This window comes from Artemia franciscana, chromosome 1 (assembly GCF_032884065.1).
Source record: "Artemia franciscana chromosome 1, ASM3288406v1, whole genome shotgun sequence".
NCBI classification, from domain to species: Eukaryota; Metazoa; Arthropoda; class Branchiopoda; order Anostraca; family Artemiidae; genus Artemia; species Artemia franciscana.
The window spans coordinates 17852184-17874705 of NC_088863.1; the positions used below are offsets into that span (position 1 = coordinate 17852184).

Here is a 22522-nt window from a genome sequence, read left to right on the forward strand (position 1 = left end):
TATAGTGAAAAACTAGTGAGGTGGATTCGAAAAAAATTAAACCCCCCCTTCCTACTTATGCCCTCCCTTCAAGCCAAAATTCGTGGTCTTCTTGGTCCCCTTACACTCCCCGAAGTTTTCAACTTAATGCCGCAGTTCATTCCAGTGTCATTACAGATTATTTGGTAATGATGCTCTATAGCGTATTTTGGTTCACCTCATTACTTAGATGAGAAACATCCTCAATAAACAACCATAAATTTAAATAAGTTACAGCCTTTGCTCCACTGACTGCAGGATTCATGTCATTCCCAGAGGTAGGTTTTCTGAATCTTTCGCTATTTTGAACAAATAGCCATCTCAAAATTTTGATCAGATGTCTTGGAGGGCTTCATAATATTGGATACCAAATATGAAGATGAGAAAAGGGATTATTGCTTTCAGCTCTTTAAAAAGGCACGAGAAGATTCAATTTTCTATAGATTGACCTCTATAAACACCATTTTGTACTAAGTGCTTGGTGAAAGGCTCTTTACGAATGGAGCGTGATCTTTCATCATAGTACTAACTAGACTATGAAAGATATTCTTAATTATACCCACGTAAGTGATAGGCCATCCCCCCAAGTGACCTTACTCGTTGGATGATTCCAGAGAATCCTATAACAAAACTTCCTTTGAAAATCCCCCCTCATGTCTCCTATTGTGTTCCAAGCCCTGAACTTTGTTGCTTTTCATGCACTTTTTCATTGTGCAAATCATACCAAACTAATGGTCGTAGTCAATTAGTGTAATTAGCTCTCAACACAGCACACACAAAATAAAGTCAAGCTGCTAGACTACTTTAACTAACTTATGTTTGTACTTAGCCCCAATACCTTGATGGATCAGATTTTTCAACGGGTGTAGAACTGAAGATTCTTGATCTTGTATTTGAGTGACTATAGGTAAAAAGTTGTCTCATCGTTTTTAGATTTAGCACCCAGGTACTTTAGTGCAGCAAGACTAGGAAAATAAAAATAACACTGAACAATGCAAATTTAAAAGCAAATAGGGAAACAATGTATATGGTTCATTCCTCAATGGAATGTGGAAAGTAATAAAATAACTGGAATAAATATTTCTCAGTGGAATAGACCCAATATTTCAACTATACTTGTTTGAGACAATGGTAATGACGAAAGCGATTTAAAACACACCAGAGAAAGTACATCCGTAGCGAGTACGGTATGATGTGTGTATCACAGCTTACAAGCATTATAGAAAAAAAGAAGTTTACGCAAAAATTTTGAAATCTGATTGTTGCTGGCAATTTGCATCAGTAATCCTTGTGCAATAACAGTAGACATGCCTAAATACTACTGTGACTATTGTGACACGTACTTAACACATGACTCGGTAATACATTGCAAATGCCTTTTTTCATTGGAGTTTTGATTAAATTAATAAACTAGGCTACAAGAACTTTAGTGCCCTCTTTTTTCCTAGGCTATAGGCTACCTTGGCAATTTGAAGAAAAGCTACGTTTTTTTTGTAGGTGGCATGCCAATATAAGTGATATTGACAAGGTTGCTTAAAACACCTGGATAACAGTTGAATGTTGGCTAGTTACAAACTTTGACAGCTAAACCTTTGTAGATTATTACCTTAAAATTTACCTTAAATTGCAGCTTGGAGCTATATAAGGATTATCCATCCTTGTGATGCTCCATGAAAAAAAGAATTTGTTTGGTGTAGATTGTGGCTGTTAGACTAGACTCTTGTGGAGGACTCTGCAGCTTCCCAATTGTAGCCTAAAGGAACTCCTGGCAGAGCCATTCCCTATCAAGGTGGGACTTGAACATGTCAGTTAAAGTAGCAGAAACTGTTTCTTCAGACAGCTGGCTCCACATATTGATGATTCCTTGGCTGAAGAAATGGCTTCTATGTCCACTTGAGGAATGCTGCATAGGGAGCTTCAAAGAATGTCCTCTAGTACCAGAGTGCAAGGGCTGTGCAAAGAGACCAGGAAGGGTGTTTTTAGAGAGGATTTTTTGGTTAAAATAATGTCACCCCTTTTCCTTCAGTATGTCAGCATTGGCAGCTTCAAATGATGTAGTCTTTCTTTGTATAGAAATTTATTCATGCTGCTAACCATCTTAGTGGCACAATGCTGGACATTCTCAAGCAACTTCTTATCTTTTTTGAAAAAAAGGGGCTGCCAATGACATTCCAACCTCCAGGCATGGATGTACAAGTGCCTTATATAACTTCATAAGAACTCTTAGGTGATGGCTAGAGATTGTTCTTTTTATGATACTGAGGGTTTTATTTGCAGAAGATGAAACAGACTTAGCATGGCTGCTAAACTTTAATTGGTGATCTACAATAACCCCAAGATTTATTTCATCAGAAACAGGAGAAAGGAAGTTGTCTTGAAGGAAATACTTATGATGCTTGCTGTTTTTGCCAAAATGGATTACATTGCATTTGTCAACATTGAAAATAAGGAGCCACATGTTAGCCCATCTTCCTATACTGTCAAGATCTGTTTGAATTGATTGCTGGTCAGAGGGAGTAGCCGCTTTTCCAACTAGTTTTGAGTCATCAGCATAAAGGGTAATAAGATTTGAAAGAATTGTTAACATAGAAGTTGAAAAGTGTTGGTCCAAGAATAGTGCCCTGGGGCATGCCACTTAATACAGTTGTGGGAGAAGAGAAATGAGGAGTTCCTTGTGAATCAAAAACTCTGACACTCTGTGATCTTTCAGAAAGGAAGCCCATAATCCACTGTACAACACCTTCATTGACACCTGTAGCCTTCAGTTTGATTATGAGAAAATCATGACAAACTTTGTCAAATGCTTTGGACAGATCAAGAAGAATCATGTCAACAAGAAAACCCTTATCAAGCAGTGTAGTCACTAATTCATATGTTTGGATGAGGTTAGTGTCCACAGATTTACCAGATCTGAATCCATGTTCTGATGTGGAAAGGAAATTATTGACCTCAAAATGTTCAATTAGAGCTTTATTAACAAATCTCTCAAGTACCTTAACAACTGCAGAGGTGATGCTTATAGGATGGTAATTTTCTGCCAAGTCTCTTTGTCCCTTTTTATGAATTGGGGTTATATAAGATGTTTTCCAATCATGCAGTAGTTCCCCATTTTGAAGAGGTAACTAGAGCAGCATGCATAGGGGGTAACTGAGAGCTTTTTGACACTCCTTAAGAAGACATGGATGAACACTGTCTGGTCTCTTTGACTTATTTACATCAAGCTTGTCAAGACTATTGAAAACCATTACTTCACTTACTGACAGATAGGCATAGGGAAAAGCACCTCATACAATGGAGGATCTGGTGAGGAGGTACCTGAGTTTTGGGTAAAGGCAGAAGCAAATTGTGCATTTAGAATGTCAGCCTTATCTATTGGAGATGAGTGTAGTACACTGTGGTCAACAAGGTCAGGAATAGTATGATGATTTGGGTTTTTAGAAGAGACATGTCTCCAGAAAGATTTTGGGTTTAACTTGATTATCTAATAAATTTTGTTGCAATTTGATTAATTGCATCAGGACAAAATGAAAATGGTACTCAGTGTCTTTTTCATAGCCTACTCTTTCACTTAGTCATAGTTACTTTCATAAGCAAAGAATCCAGCAAACCCATTTTGATAAAGAATAGCCAGTAATTTTTTTAATTCAATGATTATCAAAATAGCCTAGTAGGAAGTAGACCTAGGCTGCCTTTAGAATAAGAATTTCACCTTGAACCCAAATATAACATTAATGTCTGTCACAAATGTAGTTAAATTTGCAGTTTCCAACATTTTTTTTTTTAACCTCAAAAGGTAAAACACTCCATACTAACCAAAGTTTGCAAATATGTTTCTGGAAAAAAACAACTGTTTAAAGAGAAAAATTGCCATTAGCAGCTCCTTTAGTAATGGCAATTATTTTTTTCTTTTGGTCTTAATATTAAAATATTATTCTGAAAAAGGAACTGTTAGAATTTTCAAAAAGAATATAAAAAACCTCATAAATGACATCATAGCAAAACTGTCATAATTTTGAGAGGTTTCTAGCTCTTTCTAAAATTTTCTGTAAATTTGTTTACAAAATAACATTTTACTATTGAGACTTCTGAAATTAATAATCACCATTCCTGAATCAGCTACAAATGGCAGTTTTTTTCACAAATCAATTTTCTTTTAACATCATGTTTTTAAACATTTGGTTAGGCTAACCTACTATGAGCTGCTTTGATCCCTTTTAGCCTTTAATGGGTTACAATGTAATTTACCCCAAAAATAATTCTAGAGTTCTGAAATAGCATCTTTGATAGTATGAACCAGCTGTTGATGAGAAATAAGGACACATAAAAAAAAGCCTATTGGAAACCCACAAGATTATAAAACTTATGTGAATAGCTTGAGGTTACATCTAATCCTTTTAAGGGTGAGTAGGATGAAATTGCAATGGAAGTGAAATTACATTTAAAAAGAACATTGACTAGAGAATTGAATAGTATTTTTCTTTTTATCTCTGATTTCTGTCCTATAAAATAAGTTTACTATACTCCCTTCAATATCCTTAGGCTTTTAATTTTCTTTTCATATTGACTTTGTTTAGTAGTGTTTACGAAATTGATAACAAGAAATAAATACAAAAAATAATACAAACCCAAAAGATCAGAGAATTTTTTATATTGCCTAGGACTAAGACCATACATTTGAGAGAGAGGGCTGGGCCTCTTTAGTACTAAATAATGCAGGAGAAAAAGAAATCCTTATTTCAATTGATTTGGAAATTTTTTATCAATTATGATTTTTGAGCTTCATCCAGTTTTACTGCATCCTGATGCCTCTTGCCCTAATGCCTGGGTATTTCCCAGGTTGTTCACAAAAGCTTACTGATTGTTATGGTTTATATGATTTTTTTTTTTACTCATTTCTCATCAACAGTTGATTCAGAAAGGTCATATTCCAATAACCAATTGTACCTATTTACTGAAGAATAAATCCCAGCAATATCAGCAGTTTCATTTATAGGTTATATCCATGTTCAAGTATTTGGGAAGAGGCTGGCTACATCTGCTAAATATTTATGTCTTAGGCATTATAATGCTTCTTATTATCAAAAAGCAGAATGCAAGTTTGGCTACATTGGTAAATCAGCTGTAGACAAGAGTAATAAATTATTTTTGAAATTCTACCTTTTTTCAAACAAATCATGGTAACAAACTGCAAGTAAGATACCAACTCAGCCCAATTGTAACCAAAATGATAAAATATAGAATGCTGATAACAATAGATACAATTCAGCAAAAGAATCATAAGCTAGTGTGATAAGTAAGTTTTTGAAACATTTACCAAAGGTCTTATCCTTATATGGTATACCAGATAATCACATTAAAGTGATTAGTGCTATGTACAAGAAAAACATTGATGGGACTGAGGTTATCAACTGGTTTCATGTTAAATCAGGATTTAAACAGGGTTGCATTTTTCCTCATTTATAGGGACCATTTTGGTGAACATTGTCCTAAAGAACATGGCAAGGGCAATGAGAGAACACAGAATCAAATTAAGAAGTAAGACTCTCCTAGACTTATATTATGCTGATGGTTTAAGCATCCTAGATGAAAGTTTTAGCAAAATTAATGAACTTTTAAAGGTTTTTGCAAGTTCAGGGTGCCCCTTACCTTTAAGGTCCTCTGGACCTGTAGTGCTCTTGAGTTGATGACTCCCATTTGAACATCCACTGCCTCTTCTCCCACTCTTTGTCAAGTCTGTGTTTGGAAGACTGGATGGAGGGAGTGCTAACAGTTAAGTCCTTCAATTTATTCCAGTGGTTTACAACTCTTCTTGAAAAGTACATTTGATGGATTCTTGACCAGGAGCTTAACTTTAGTAACTTCTATGTCCCTTGAGACTTACATCTTGCCAATAAGAGGGGCCAGCAAGGCACATGCCAAAATCAAGATGGAGTCTAATGAAAGCCTTAAAAAGTTTTATGAACATTGTTGTCTCTCAGCTACTGATAGTCTTTTTTAATAAGCCAAGGATGGAATTTTCTTGGGAAACAACTTGCTTGATGTGCCTGTGGAACCTCAACTTGTTGTCAACAATGACACCTAGGTCCCTTTTGTCTTTTCTACTCTCTAGTTGCTACCTTATTTTACTGATGAGATTTAAAATTGAGTAGATAGCAATTGTGTTGTTGGGTCCAAGGTAAAAAATGCATCATTTGGTTGTACTGAGAAGCCCGTCTTGAGTCCAATCCTGTAAACTGTCTAGGTTGTGTTGGATGCTCTGTGGTTTTGCAATGCGAAAAAATGTGGCATCATCAGCAAACAAACGCCTTTTATTAGCCACATGATTGAAAATATTGGTGTACATCAGGAAAAGAGTTGGACCTTGTACAGTTCCCTTTGAAACCCCAGTAATTACTATGGCCTCGTCAGGATAGAGTGGCTGACCACCCATCTCAATTCTGATCTGTGAACACCTTGGGATTAAGAGCACTACATGTTCAAAGGATCTTTAAGGTAAGGTGTACCCTGAACTTGTAAAAACCTTTAAAAGTTTATTCGTATTGCTAAGACTTTCATCTAGGATGCTTAAATCATCAGCATAATATAAGTTCAGGAAAGTTTTACTTCTTCATTTGATACCATGCTCTCCAATTGCCGTGACTGTGCTCCTTAGGACAAAGTCAATCAAAATGGTCCCTATAAATGAGGTCAAAATGCAACCCTGTTTAACTCCTGATTTAATATGAAACCAGTTACTAATCTCGTTTCCAACCTTAGCCACATCAATGTTCTTCTTGTAGATATCACTAATCACTTTAATGTATTTATCTGGTATACTATATAAGGATAAGACCTTTGGTAAAGCTCTTCTATCAGCTGACTTTAATGCTTACTGATAATCTACAAAACTTAGGACTAAAGGCGTTTGATGACTCAGACACTTCCAATTATTAATTAATCTAGTTGGGAAAATTTGGTTGATGCATCCACTAACCTTCCTAAAACTACACAGTTCTTCTCTTAAACCTTTATGTACAATATCTCTAGGTCTAAAAAGTATTGTCATACTAAGTAATTTGCTCTCTACAGAAACCAGGCTAATACCTCTGTAATTACAACATTTGCTCTTATCACCTTTCTTATGAAGGGGTTTAATTAGAGATTTTCTTAAATTGCTAGGTACTTCCCCTTTTTCAAAAATCATGCTCATAATCTTCAGTAGCTTATCTCTGACCTCACAGATACCATACTTCAAAAACTCATTTACCACACTATCAGCACCTGGGGCCTCAAGTTTCAGATTTTACTTTATTTGTCTGGGAAAACCAACACATGTCCAAAGTGTATCTTAAAGCTAATGCAATCTTAGATCATATCAAATATTTTGTTGTATTAAACTGTAAGTAAAGAGCAATTTAGCTTAATGGTAACATAAAATCTAAGAAACAGGGTCTTGATAATAATAAATACGTCAAAAGAATTGAGTTTTGATGCTTATTCAAAATTTGTAAAATTCATCAAGTTTAATGTTACCCATAAAAAGTTACAAGCTGAAGAAAATTGAAAAATTTTTGAAAAAGAAAGAAACCCCACCAAAACATCAAGTGATCTTTGTGAAAATTATGCCATCAGACTCAGCATATCAGAGAGCCCTTCTGTAGAGGTTTCATGCTTCTATTTGCAAAAATGAGGATTTATATATTTTTTGCTAGAAGGAAGATCATGGATGTGTGTTTATTTATTTTTGTCCCAGGGGTGATTGTAGAAGCTTGAGAGATGGCTTGCTTGACTGGAAATCAAAAGTTCTAGTGCCCTTTTTAAGTGACCAAAAATGTTTAGGGCAGCTACCCCCCCCCCCATGCCCTTTTTTCCTCAAAGCTGTCTGATCAAAATTTTTAGATTTCCATTTTGTTCTGCATAGTAAAAAGGTCCAATAATTATGTCTTTCAGGATGACCTAACCCTCAAAGCTCCAAGAGGAGGGGCTGCAAGCTATGAACTTTGCCCACTGTTTACATATAGCACTGGTTATTAGGAAGTATACAAATATTTTTTGGGGTGGGGGAGATTTTCTTTGAGGGAGGTGTATTTTCTACAGAGAGAATTTTCTGTTTAGAGGGAGTTTCTGGGGGTGAACTTTCCAGAGAGAATTTCATACAAGGTAAAACTTGCCAGAATTTGTATACAAAATTTATTCATTTTCTACAGGAGAAATTCTCCATGGGGAATTATCACCAGGAAAAAACAAATAAAAATAAAACAAATTATTTAAACTAAAATCATAAAATAAATTTTGAAAGAGTTTCAGCATCCTCACCTCACATAGGTTGAGCCAAGGTTATTTTATGTTGCTACAGCACTATCCAGGATTATAATACTACCAGGGAAATGAAAAACTATAGGCCTAATTGACCAAATTCCAAAGCAGTGGTCCATGTGGCTTAATTTGTTAGTCTTTGGTCTCTATGATGACTATGGACGCAACTAAGATTTTCTGAGTTTTCTTGAAGTCTGATGAACATCAGTTTCTTACTTCACATTCTTCAAATAATTAGAGATGGCAGTTAAGGTTATATACTACTACTGTCAAGACTTCACCACAGCACAAAGTTACATAAGGCTAACACAGCTACGCATGCTCCTCCTCCATCCCAATTTAAGGTATATAGAGACTGAATACATTGAAAACTGAATCTTGCAGATGAAATAAATGGATAATATAAATTAAGTAAGAAAAATTATCCAAAAAATGAATGTCATAGAAAATTTTTGTCAAGTTTATGTAAATATATGGAACAAAAACAAGAAAACTTCTGAAATAAGTAACATGAAGCAAAACAGAGTGAGCTGTAAAGATAAATCCTCCCATGGCTAGTCTAATTAACTCCCGAAGAAAATTGGACTGTTTTTTTATCAGAGAAGCAAATTGTTTGAACAAAAAATTTCGATTCCCCTATATAAGTATGACTTTGCGAATATTTACGTTTTCTTTCGTTTTGTATTGAAGTACAAATTACAATTTTATGGATCTATTGTTCAACTCCTTGGTTTAGCTTTCTTTTTCTTTTTTGAAATAGAGGCTATTGTGTTTTAGTGTTTTTAGGCCTTTTCTTTTTTCCACAAAATATATGGTTGTCTAAAAATTTTAAAGTGTAAGAAAGTTAAGTTTCCAAACAAACTTTTTATTTTGAAAGTTAGTAAGAAGAAATATACATTTGAATTATTTTATTGCAGCCATCTGTCAGGAAGACTCACTGCAGTGGAAGGAAACACAAAGAAAATGTAAAATTTTTCTATCAGAAGTGGATGGAAGACCAAGCTCAACAGCTTATTGATGCCACAAGTAAGTTTTAGGTACCTGTTGACAATAAGCTAGTAATCTACCCACCAAGACTACCATTTCTAATGTTCAAATAAATGCTACTAACTTGTTTATTTGCAATTGACAGAAAAACGGCCAAATTTTGTGGGCTGGGCCAAGAGCATTCTGTTTTGAAGTTAAGCTCTTCATACTAAATTTACTAAGAACTCTACCATCTTATTTAAAATAATTAGCATTTCAAAGTAAACCAAGGTTTACTTTGTTGACACTTTTGTCTCATGGTCTGGGATAGACTGATTTTCCAGATAAAGTAAAATGCCAGTTCAAATTATGTCAAATTACCCAAATATTTTAGCTTGAAGTCATTTATCTCTGCTAAGCTTGATATATAGCCTACATATGTGTAGGCTATGTATAAAATTTTCCCAAAAATAGCTCTGCATTTTTTTTTTCTGAAATTGGTATACTGCCATTTTCCAGTGTGAAAGTGGTACCTTACACCCGAATGCAAATACTTGAACTAGATTGCATAGCAGAAAGTTTACCTCAACAAATTGAATCACATAGACTTTTTGATCAGATGATAATTTTAATCAGATGCGATAACAAAAACAAGGGAGTATTTCCTTTTTGTAAGCATGTTGTGCTGATTAGAGATTTAAATCTGTGTTCAAATGGTATTACTAGGAGACAGTGGAGTGATTTTGTCAAAATCCCGGGGGGGGGGAATTTGAGCCAATTTTCCCAATTCAAGTAAAAAATTAGGCATATAGTACCATAAAGGCAGGTTTACTAGAGAAAACTGATCTATTTCTGTTGATGCTCAAAATGTATAGGCCTAACTTAGTTATGACAAGATTTTCGAAGACGTTAAATTTCCTCTTGGAGGGAGAGAGGGGCAAACTAAGTCCATGCCAGGGGATCAAGCATCACTTGGTGAAATGAAAGACAGTTTTTAATTTCTATTACACTGCAACTTCACTTTTATTTTATTTGGCAAATATTTTATTGTTCTTATGCTGACAAATATTCTATATTATCAATGATTGAGTCAAATTTTAATCTGGATTTTAGAGAGCACATTACAATTTGATTTGATTGTCAGCAATATAGAACAGTTTGTTGGTATAAACATGCCAAACGATTTGCCAAATGATGAAATAAAAGTTGTTTTGCAAAAGAGATAGAAAAGCTGTCCTTCTTTTCACTATGCAAAGTTTGGTCCTCTAAATAGGAAAAGACGAAAAGAGAAGGAAATAAGGCTAAAAGAAGTCTATATGAATTAAAATCAAGTAGTTGCAGGTATCAAGCCATAAGAAAATGCCAAGACAGATAGTCCAAGTGAGTGACAGGCAAATCTGGCATAAGCCCTTTTTAGGATTGTATAAAAATGATGTTCCATTTATTTCCTATTCATTTCCTATGAATAGGAAAAGAGGATATGACACATTTTAAAAAGAAGAGAAACTTAAAAATATCTTGTTCATCAAATGAGATAAAGTAAACAGATCCTAGCCACCAGTAGAACTTGCCTATTTTTAGGGAATGATAACCAAGTGAAACTTTATAAACAGAACTGAGAATGTGTTTTGTTTGTTTTTTATTGAAAATTCTCCTCTTTTCCGAGTAAAATGTATCTCTTTTAACTTGTTTCTTTTTTGTCACTTTTCTCAGTATGTAGTGATTTATACACACACTTTTTCTATGAGTTGTTTCTTATAAGCTCTTTCTTTGTTTTAGCTGCTGCCTATAAAGCTGGAAAAATATCTTTGAAACCTGGTGCTGCAATACCACCGCCCACTGGACTTGCTGGACGTAAGTTCAAAGCCTCTCTGTTTTCTGTGTTTCATTGCACTAATTTACTGTTCATTGTGTAGTATTCTCTTTAAGTTCCTCTCAAAACTTCGTTACCTAAGCATGTTTTTTTTTGCAAATAATGTTGGTTTTGATCCTATGAAATTTACATCTTTTAATTCAATGTTATCCGTTTATTGGTTCAGTGTTTCTACTTCCAGATTAAAAAAAGAACTCAAATTATAGCCAAAATAGACACAAACATCAAGCAATTTCTAACAGAAATTACCAAGTTTTATTCTGACATAATTTTTTCAACTTGGTTTGTATGTTAAAAAATGCATTTCAAAGTTGAATGGGGGCAGGAGGCATAGGGGAACTTCTTGCTTTGGCAAAGTTCCATTATAAAATAGTTAGTGTTGCCAGGCACTTCAAAAGATATCAGTGGCAGTTTTACGCCTAGGCAGGGGTGGAGCTCCCCTTTTTTTGTCATTTGACATTAAATTCCTTTTATGTTTTATAAAGGGTATACCTGCGGTATACCTCCCCCCCCCCAAGGTTATGAGGCCTATAATCACTACTGAAAAGAGCTACTGTGTTGCTAGACATCTTTCTAGACTTAATAAATCTGTTGATTCTATTTTTAACTTAATTGGTGAATTAGTGTTAAAAAAACAGACTGTATTTCTTTTTCAATATCACCCTGTTATGCTAGAGAAGTAGCCTATAGGTTTAGAAGAAGAAGGCAAACTGCCCTCTCATTTTTCTTTCCCTACTGGGTCTACTGGTCTACCCTCCTCCTCTCCACTTTGCAGACATTGCAACGTAGGAAATGAAACAATTGATCATTACCTATTTGAATGTAATATGCTGACGCCTGCACAGCTTATCTTTAAAGGTAAAATGTTAAAGTGTTTCAAACAACAAAAAATTCCACCATCAGTCAATAGCCTAGGTGACTTAACCTGCACAAAGAGTACTAAACTCGAAATACATACCTTGATCATTCAGTTCCTGGAATGAAAAGAGTCTCTGTAAGACATAAAATCAAAACCGAGCCATCGAAAGCGACTGGCAAATGCCCTTATTAGTCCAACGCATATAGAGTCAGAAGGAAAAAGGCTGAATAGTTTTGATTGAAAAACCCACTTCCCGTCTAACAGAAGAAGCCCCTGTGTGACCATTTGGTCAAGGAGCCCTATAGAAACTCCTGGCTGAAAAGCCCCAGCTCCCCAACTCCCCAACTCTGTGGTACTGTTCTAGTTGTCAGTGCTTTGAGAATCATTGTTAATGCTCTGCCATATGTTATTAGCTTATTTTGTTGTTGCTTTTTTATTTTTTTATTTCTTTGTTTTTCTTTTTTGTCTTTTTTTCTTCCCTTATTTTTCTTACTTTTATATTTTTCCTTATTCATTTTTTATTATACTTTTTCCTATCCACAGTTTCGCCATTTCCAAAGTCTGAGCGCTTCCCTTTTATGAGCCACTTCTTAGGGTAAGAGAGGGGTTTTAAACGTTTAAGGTCAAACATGTTTTTCATTGATTTTGGGTGTTTTGGATTAAAAAAAAAAAAATTATATTATCTAAGAAAGCTTTTGAATGCTCTTTCGTAGGCTAAAATTTAGAAAGTAAAAAGTTCAAAAAGCTTGTTCTTTTTTTTATGTAACAACTTTTTAATAGTATTTTTTGTTATTGTGGGAGTTTCAAGGGAAATACTTCAAAAAACTAAAAGATTAGTTGGGGAAAAATTGGGGAAAAAGATTCTTACTGTATGTTTGATTTCGGCGTAAGAAGTTCAAATAGAGCTATATATTCTGGCTTTTGAGCAAAAAAAGGAAACGTCTTTATGCCCAAACATATTTAAGGTGATTGCTGGTAAACTTCAGCTCATTTGTGTTTTAGCTTTAAAGAAAAGGGCTAATCATAATCATTAAATACTGAAATAAAGGTACCTAGTGCAATTTTGTAATAGTATTTAAGTGGATGTTAGAAGTACCCTTATTATTTGGGTAATTACTGTAGTTGGATATTTCATTCTTGGCTATTTTAGCAATTGGTAGTGTGTTTTTTTTTCAAATTAGCTTTTATTGTTTCAAACAAATTAAGAAAAATTCTGAGTGCTAAAACAATGAGCACTAAAAACAATCTGACTGCATTTTTTAGCTCAGCGTGCAAAATAGCACTAGAAAAGAAATAATTAAAACTGATAAATTTTAATTTCAAAACGAATTCAAAACACCCACATTTGGTCTGCCCAAGCCGACTGAGGCTAGTATCGCTGCGCACGCTCCTCCATCTCAATTTTCTCAAAGCTTTACTCTTTACTTCCTCCCTGAACGATAATTGTATCTTCAAATATAGCACAAGATAAAGCCCGGATCACACTCTGCTTAAAAAGGCACGTCCGGTTTGTCGACTCTAAAGTGTGTTGAGTATCCGACTGTTGGTTGCATCTCTTGTGTTTTGGTGCATAGGACAGGAGTATCCGTTTTCGTTTGAAAATGTATTATTGTGGCTTCAGGATAATCCCTTTTTTCTAATATTTCATTCTTGATGCCTTCTTTTAGCCTTATTTCTTTTTTATTCTGTTTTTGTATTTTCTTAGTGTTAAAATATAATCTATTTATATATCCTCCCATGCTAGTGTCCTCTTAAAAAAAAAAAAAAAAACCCTGCGGAAGAGAAGACTCAGTAATTCCTCCTGGATAGTTACCGAGCAATGTTCTATGTTGCTTATTTTTTAAACAGTATGCCTTTATTTTTGCAGCAGTCCCGCCTCCAGCCCCAGCACCTCTTCCTGGGCCCAATCCTGCAATGGTAAGACCAATGGGGCCGAATGGTATGGTCCCAGGGCCAGTAATGGGACAAGTAGGTGGACCAATGGCACGTCCCATGGCGCCAATGGCTCCTATGGCAGGAGTTCCAATGATGGGGCCAGGTGGTCATATGCCTATGATGGGTAAGTAACATTGACACGGATACTTTGAACATGATACCACATCACTGGGATGGGTAGGTTACCATAGATTGGTTTTGTTTCAAGGAAACTGCTAGAAAGCCTTGAAAAGGGGTTGTTTTGATGCAAATGGATTAATTTTATGACACATTTTACATCACTTATTATAAAATCGGATTCTTGTGAATCGTAGTGTTCCTAAGAAAGCCCCTAGACGGTCATCAAGAAAGAGTAAGACAAGACCAACTGAGCAATAATAGAAAAAATATGAAAGACAGATGGTATGTATTATACAGGACTTCCTGAAGACATGCAATTTTATTTCCAAGGTTTCAGAAGGGTTAAAACGGCTTAGGAACTCGCTTCACCGGGTTTAATGAACTGGTTCCTCTAATGAAGAATTGTACTTCAGTGATTTACCAAGTTTGGTCGTGCAATAGACTTGGCCTGAAGATTGGAATTCTGTCTCTATATGGCTGATGGTATTTGCTGCTTCACAGACAGTTCTTATGTTGTTTGCAGTGTACCTCGTAGGGTTCGTCCGTAAAATTAATTGTAAAAAAAAATAGAAAAAAATCTATCTCATATAATCAGGAGTTTGGGTGATCCAGTTTGGCCTATCCCTGCCTTAGTAGGAGCGAAGTCTATAGGGAAATAGGTGGAGTTCATTTAGATATCGTCGAGTCCTGTATTTTTCTGCTCGGAAATGATATTGCCGAGAAAGTGAGGAGGCAAACTGACGAGCTTAATCTCTGTCTATGCCGGTTCTTTTTCATAAGCTGCAGTGTCCAAAAAGGCAGCTTCTGTGAAAAGCATCATATCGAATATAGGTCGGGCTGAAAATATCTCCTAAACTGAACACCTAGTTGTCACTTAGGGCAATTGATTGACTTCGCTATAACTCTAGTATCTTGAGTGTGGCATAACAACTGCAGTCCTTTGATCATCAGCACAATTGGGCTTGATAAAACGTAATTGTACCGCTACCTACAGCCATTGCTTGTTTAAAAGCCTCAATTACAACTTCCAAGACGAAGCTCTTATTGCTATGAAGTTTCAGCTATCTGCTCTAAGCCTCACGAAGGCTTCGATCGAAGAAGTCACGCACTGGCTCTTTTCGGGCTCAGTACATTTCTGTCAAAGCGCTGTTCCATTGAATATTCGTGTCTTTTATGATGGGAGGACTAACGTTACACATCTTACAGGTTCAAAAAGATCGAGGGATATTTAGTGGGATTGGGGGGTTTCGTATTCTTACCAGGGCTGCTTCGAGCGTCAACATGTTGCAAGAGAGGCCCTTTCTCTAGGTATTGAAGTCTCACTATCGCTTTTAAGCTCTTGATCATTTAATTCCGAGCTACTATCACCATCACTACCCCCACCGTTTACCCAGTTTCTTTGACGTCATCATCTCGATAATCAGATCAGGAAAGTATCCTCGTTCCGCTCTATCTACGATGTCGTCAAATTCTGAAGTGAATCCAAGATTGTTTAGGTGGAAACTCTCCAAATCTGCCTGGTCTCTGTATTGTCACAGATTAAGGGCATTAGTCATCCCATTGGGGGCGAGCAATACGGACGGTTTGGGTGGTACCGTTGCAAATTCTATTCGTTATCGGGATTTTAAAGCAAAGTTTAGCACTCCAAAAACTTTGGAAAAGTCTAACAAAATGGTGGAATTATAAGATTTATAATTTAATAAGCTTTAAGGATCAATTTGTTTTTAGGATCAATTCAATTTGATCCTAATAACTATCTGCGTGTGAAATATATGACTGTAAAATATAAACTTAGCATTGATTTTAGAATTGAATTGTATTTTTTCCCCTATTTCAACTAGCAAAAGATAAGAAACAAGGTGTCACTTTAACGGTTCTTTTAATGTTGTTTTGATTTTCATAGTGGCAAGTCTTTTCTTCAGAACGCGTAAAGACAGCGCTATTCGCTAAATAGCAGACTACCCTAGAATAGTTGCTAGACAGCGCTGTGATGCTATTCGCAATCAAAACACTTAACATGAGAAAATAACGAGTCGAATAAGGACAGAAACAGTCAAAATGCCAATAGTAAAACCGAACAGAAATGGTTCTGGAAAACGGCCTCCTCTTTCCAATCCCCCCCCCACTTCCTTCCCGAAAACAAACGAAAACGGTTGAAAAAAAGCAAACAGAAAAGAATTCTTGAAAGAATGCAAGTACATCTCCTGTTTTGAAAGAATACTTTTGTGTTGTACTAGCTTTGTATGAATTTAAAATTAATGAGTTTCTTTTTAATCTTGTCAACATAAAACTACTTGTCCTGTTCCCCACTTATCCTGTTTTATTTCCTTATTCCTCACGTTCTTTCTCCCTATTTCTTCTTTTTTTATGAATTGGAAGCAGTATAAATGCCAAACCTTTTTTTTTCGGCATAAAATGTTAGGCCTATTTTGTCCAACTCAAGCTGCTGAAATTTCACTTCCCTATGACAAAAAAAGAGAAGTTGTTCAAAGCTCATTAGAGAACTATCCGTTCAGTTTTCTGGCGGTTTTTGTTGTCATCAAACTTCTTTCTTTCTTTTCTGGTCAGAGAAGTAAAGTCTCCTCTTCTCTCTCGTTTTCTCTTTCTTCTTCCTGCTCCTTTATTTCTCGCTATTATTTCTTTCTTTTGGCCGCTTATCTTTTTTTAGGATAGGAAAAAAATTTATCGACTAATCTTTAAAGTGTAATTATATTGGTTTCTAGGAATTCTTAAAAATTTAGTTTTTGTTATTGTATTGAAAAAAGATGGTTCCATCCGGGATCGAACCGGAGACCTTCTGCGTGTAAAGCAGACGTGATAACCACTACACTATGGAACCTTGAATAAGTAGAATATCTATATACATAAAAATGTAGTGTCCGTTAGCTTATCGTTATTACCGTTATGCGTCTTTTTAAATTTCACTAAATTACTTAAGATGTAAAAAACCGGTGATTGCACAAATATTTGGTAAAATTCTAGTTAATTGACTTCTTGCTATCTCAGAAAGGGTTTAGGTTAGGAAAACGAAACTTTCAGGGATGGGTCTACAGGCTAAACTATGTCCCGGGAAGGTATTTTAAAGTACCCATCTCCACTACTTCTCCCTCTAGAGGGCCCTGAAGTTTACCTATATGACAGGTCTATACCTACTGAAATTTTGACAAAACAACATTTACCTTAATCTTCAGTTATTAGTTGCTTTTTCAGTGCCTTTGGTTCTGAAAATGCAATTTCTGTTATTTGAGTAGAATTTTGAGCCATATCAATGTATTTTTTCAAAATTTAGGAAATGTATTTGCATATCTTCAAAACCTTATAAACTGGAACTGAACGAAGTTATGAAGCTGGAAACAATTGTGTTGTACTTCAATTAAGCAGAAGATCTATTTTGCAAGGTTTCACTTTTATAATACACATATTTTAAAAGGTCATCAAAGGTCAGGGCCCTCTAGAGGGAGAAGGAGTGGAGATAGTTGCTTCAAAATACCTTCCCGGGACATACTTTAGTCTGTAGATTTATCCCTGAAAGTTTCATTTTCTTAACCTAAACCCTTTCCGAGATAGCAAGAATTCAATTAACTAGAATTTTACCAAATATTTCAATATATTTTGACAATGGATTAAAGCAATTCGAAAACCTTAAAACAGAAAACCAAAAGTTTGAAGTTTAGTAGAAATTGTTGAAGTTTAGAATGCTTGCTGCTCAAAGAAAATTTGTCAGTGTCAATTAACGTCAAAAAGAAAATATTATTAGATTGCTTAAAATGTAAAAGACTGGTGATTGCACAAATATTTCTATATATTTTGACAATGGATTAAAGCAATTCGAAAACCTTAAAACAGAAAACCAAACCAATTTACGTCATCAATTCGATCCAAAAATGATATAGCGTTGCCGGGACCCAGAACACAAGGGACAATGAGAGTCCATATATAGAAGCCTGCCGCGTGCCATGCTGGGGCTCGCGGAGACCGGTGACAAAGCCGCCGGGACCCAGCACTATCTGTGGTTAGAACACAAGGGACAATGAAAATCCATATATAGAAGCCTGCCGCGTGCCATACTTGGGCCCGGTGGCGAAGCCGCCGGGACCCAGTACTGTCTGCGGTTAGAACACAAGGGACAATGAGAATCCATAAATAGAAGCCGGGACCCAGCTAGTAAGTATATAAAAATACAAAAAGCGGAAGAATGATAATATTTCAAAATGAAAATAAAATAAAAACAAAAACGTAATACCACTGCGTCCCTTAAGAAAAATTTATTTTCTTCCTTGTTCATTATGGTGCACTGTAATTCAGGCTAAGACATATCCAGAGAGAGGCAGGACTTTCCTAGTGTATGGTTTCATTGCGTACTTTCCCTGTGACCCCACATGTGTTTAGCCGACTGTAGTTTGGTATTTTAAGCAAATTTTAGTAACTATATTGGCCCAGCGCATATCAATCCACAGGTACCTATAGTTCCATAAATAGGCTACTGTTCTTGATCATGTATGACAACGTACTCCACCCATAGGTAAATTCGGTCGTGGTTGAAATGCTAACCATTTCCCGTTGAGTTTACTCTGAAAAAAAAGTCAACGACTAAAAATAAAATATTTTGGTGATGATGTATAGATTCTACGTTGTACAAGGTGCATATTTTAGAAACCAATCTAATACATTTCTAAATTCCATACATATATCATGTTAAACAAACTCACGCTATGCGAGTTACCACATAGTCCCCCACGTAAGGAATGGGTTTATATATACTCGAAATCTTGGATTTTCTACGATCTTTCTTTTGGTTGTTGTACACTGTTTAGATTTTTCTTATGCGTAAATCCCCCTCTGTTGTTACCACAATTGAATCGGGAAAAAAGGCAAGCGGAGACTTTTCTTGTTTACAATTAAACCCAACCGAACATTTACCTAGAAAAGTCTTAACCCAACCGAAACCGAGAACTCAAACCCAACCGAACACATTTGAAACACGCAATATTACCTGCAGCTGAACGGTGAGCAATGCAACGATCCAAGGAGTGGTACAACCATTATGTTCAGTTCACAGCTTAGATACCAGCATACAGTTATGAAAACTCATTTATTTTTGGGACACAGTGCGCGGTAGCGATGCTAGCGGCTGGAGACAGGAAACTGGTATTGGTGTCTAATTGGTAACAGGAAACTGGTATTGGTATCTAAGCTGTGTATGCAACAAAGCGAATTTGCGTTCCCGCCTATGATGTTGTAGTACGATCTACGCGTTGGAGCACGGGTTTGGAGGAGGATCCAAGTTCAGAGCCCTGTACCAAAAGCTTCTCACGGGCAAGATAAAAGTTTTCATAACTGTACTGGTATATAAGCTGTGGTTCAGTCGGACTATTCAACAAATACAGGCTTGTAGGAATATGTAAAAGAAGTATTAAAAGTGGCCTTTTTAAATAAGAAAAAAGTAAGGATTCTATAGATATGAGAATAGTCAACTAAAGGGATGAATCTAACAGAATAACATAGCCTAAGTGGTCTTTCTAAAAATATGTTTATGTAGGTAAGTCAATTAAGTAATAACTTGATCTTCTTGATCTTGAAGTTCTTGATCTTGAATAATGTTCACTTTATTCATATTAATGATTAACGTTGATTGCGTAACGGGTTTCATTTTTAGTGTCCTTGGTACTTGAAGTGTTTCAGAGTGCTACTGCTTTTTACAACCTGTTCACTTATGCCTTCACATCTTAACATGTATTTATTTTTGCTAGGTATGAGACCCATGATGAACCCCATGATGATGGGACAATTCCAGCAAAGACAATGAACAAAATAGTTATACTTTTTTACAGCTATTATCCATTTTGTAAACTGTACAATAAAACAGTCTTTTATTTCATGATTTACTGAAAGTGTCTTCTTTGCGAATACTGCCAAGTATATAGAAACGTTGCTGTCTCGTCTGCAGACTGTTGGAAGTTGCTGGAACACTTTCTTGGTCATATTTTGAGAGGGTGGTTACTCCCCTCCACTTATTTATGCTTCAACTTAGAAAATGGTACATGATACTAAAAAAGGCTTGGTTATTTTAGCCCCATTAAAAAATGGATTCAAATACTGAGAAGGTATTTAAGCAGATCAGGCCATAATGTTACTTATAATTGCTAGACAGATTCCACGAGAAAGCAGTCTTATGTCCTTACCCCCTCACAATCCAAACAGAGAATCTTGGTTATGAACCACAGTACCCAACACTCCGATTTTTATATTATGAACATGCGACAACATCCTCATTAAGATTCTGTTAAGTTTCCTGTCTTATTGCGGGGGTAGTTTTATTTTTAAAACATAATGTTCCAGACCCTGAAGATATCAAAAAAATTATATATGTTATTAAGTTAAGTTTAAGAAATTTTTTTTTTGCAAAAAATGGCAACAGGATATTGAAATTATTTATTCCGAATATTAATGCATCTTGTAAATATTCTGTTTTTAAACCGAACAAAACTAGAAGTTTTGACATTATTCTCTGTAATGGTAAGTTGAGTAAGTAAAAATACTAGCAAATGTCAAAAAAAAAACAACGAAAAGAAAAATAACTCAGGAAGTGAGCTTGAAAAAGTCTCACTAGAACTTCCAGTTTCCAATCCAGTGAGCCCCCTCCGAAGATTATGCAACCACCCTTTCTATAAAAACTTTATATGCACACGAGGCATAACTTACAACCCTTGTCCTGAGGGCTCTGGGGGGGGGTAATCTTCAAAGACATGGTTACTGAACCATTGAACAACGCTGAACAAAATGGCTATCTCAAAATTTTGATTTGATCTATTCGGAGAATTGATGGGCGTGGGGGGCTGGTTGCCCTCCAATCGCTCGACTGTTTGAAAGGGCAATAGAACTTGCAATTTCCAATTGAACGAGCTCCTTTCGAAGTTTCTACGACAAATCCTTCTATACGAAGTGCCCTGGTTTAAAAAAAACAAAAAAAACTACATTGTGACCATATTGCTCGTAATTTGACCACATCGCTGTTTATCATATTTCTCCTATTTTTGAACAAATGGCTATCTCAAAATTTCTAAAAAATGCATTTTGGGTAAATACGAAGCATGGGGAGGGTAGCTGCTCTCCAATCACTTTGACACTTAAAAAGGGCACAAGAACTTCTGGTTACCATTTAAATGAGTCCCCTCTGAGGTTTATACGACCATCCTCTGTATAAAAACTTTATATGCCCCCAGCGATTAACTTACAACCCTTACCCTGAGGGTTGTGAGGGGGTCGTCATCCTCAAAAACATAATTTCCGGACTGTTCAACTACACTGAACAAAAGATATCTCAAAATTTAGATTGGATGTGTTTGGGGAAAAGAGTGGCGGAGGGGGGTCTGGTTGCCCTCCAATCACTTTCAACTGTTAAAAAGGGTACTAGCTTTTTCAATTTCTTTTTTAATGTGACCCTTTCGAAGTTTCTACGATAACTTCTATGCGCAATGCCCTGGTAAAAATAAAAAATAATAGCTTGCGTCCCCATCGCTCTTTACTTAGAAAAATATGTCACTTGGTAAATATAAATTGCCATACAAACTGAAAAGAACAGTAATTGCTGTCTTTTCATTATTTGACAACTAGAGTTAGCGAACCAATGCAAAAAGCTTGAGGTACAGCACTGTCATTGGAAATTTATCTAACCAGATTCTTTGGAATGCAAGGTCAGACTTAACTGAAATGGTACGAAATATAACCAGTCTACTCCGTTTTATGCCACTGATTTATCAAGCTTACTACAAAGCCTTTTTTGCAAAGAAGAACTCTATTAGTATGGCTAAAGCTAGTGTGGGTTCAATGGGTACTTTTGCTTTGATCCAACACATGTGGGGCCCATACTAACTTGATATTGCAAGCGAATTTGAGTAATTTAGGCAAATATTGGCCTAGTACATAACCTTTCAGAAGAACTTGCGTTTTCATAAAGACGACTTAAAACCCTTGGTTACGACTTTTTGTACTCCGTTTTATGCCACTGATTTATCAAGCTTTACTACAAAGCCTTTTTTACAAAGACCTCTACTAGTATGGCTAAGGCTAGTGTGGGTCCAATGGGTACTTTTGCTTTGGCCCAACACGTGTGGTGTCCATACTAACTTGATATTGCAAGCGAATTTGAGTAATTTAGGCAAACATTGGCCTAGCACATAAGCTTTCAGAAGAACCAGCGTTTTTATAAAGACGACTTTAAACCCTTGGTAACGACTCACTTCACTCAAAGATAAATTGGGTCGTAGTTCACAATTCTGACCTTTCTCGAGATTTTATTCATAACGAGGAGTTTGAAAAAAATTCCAAAGTGATTTTCTCTTTTTATTGTTGAGTGTTGTGGAATGCTACTGTCTTCCGATGACCTGTTCATTATCATTTCTCATCTTAACGTGCATTTATTCTAGTTAATAGGTATTACCCCTGATGACACCATT

General features: G+C 35.8%; 1 protein-coding gene and 1 non-coding gene across 2 annotated transcripts; one reads left to right on the forward strand and one right to left on the reverse strand.

The window, feature by feature from the left end:
- Nucleotides 1-1226: 1226 nt before the first annotated feature.
- On the forward strand, nt 1227-19947 carry LOC136026464 (U1 small nuclear ribonucleoprotein C-like). The gene is made up of 5 exons (XM_065703064.1): nt 1227-1376; nt 9231-9339; nt 11059-11133; nt 13879-14070; nt 19817-19947. The coding sequence occupies exons 1-5, from the start codon at nt 1326-1328 to the stop codon at nt 19870-19872; spliced, it is 483 nt and encodes a 160-aa protein (XP_065559136.1). The 5' UTR covers nt 1227-1325; the 3' UTR covers nt 19873-19947.
- On the reverse strand, nt 16833-16905 carry Trnav-uac (transfer RNA valine (anticodon UAC)). The gene has a single exon. It is a non-coding gene; the product is annotated as a tRNA-Val (tRNA).
- Nucleotides 19948-22522: the final 2575 nt, after the last annotated feature.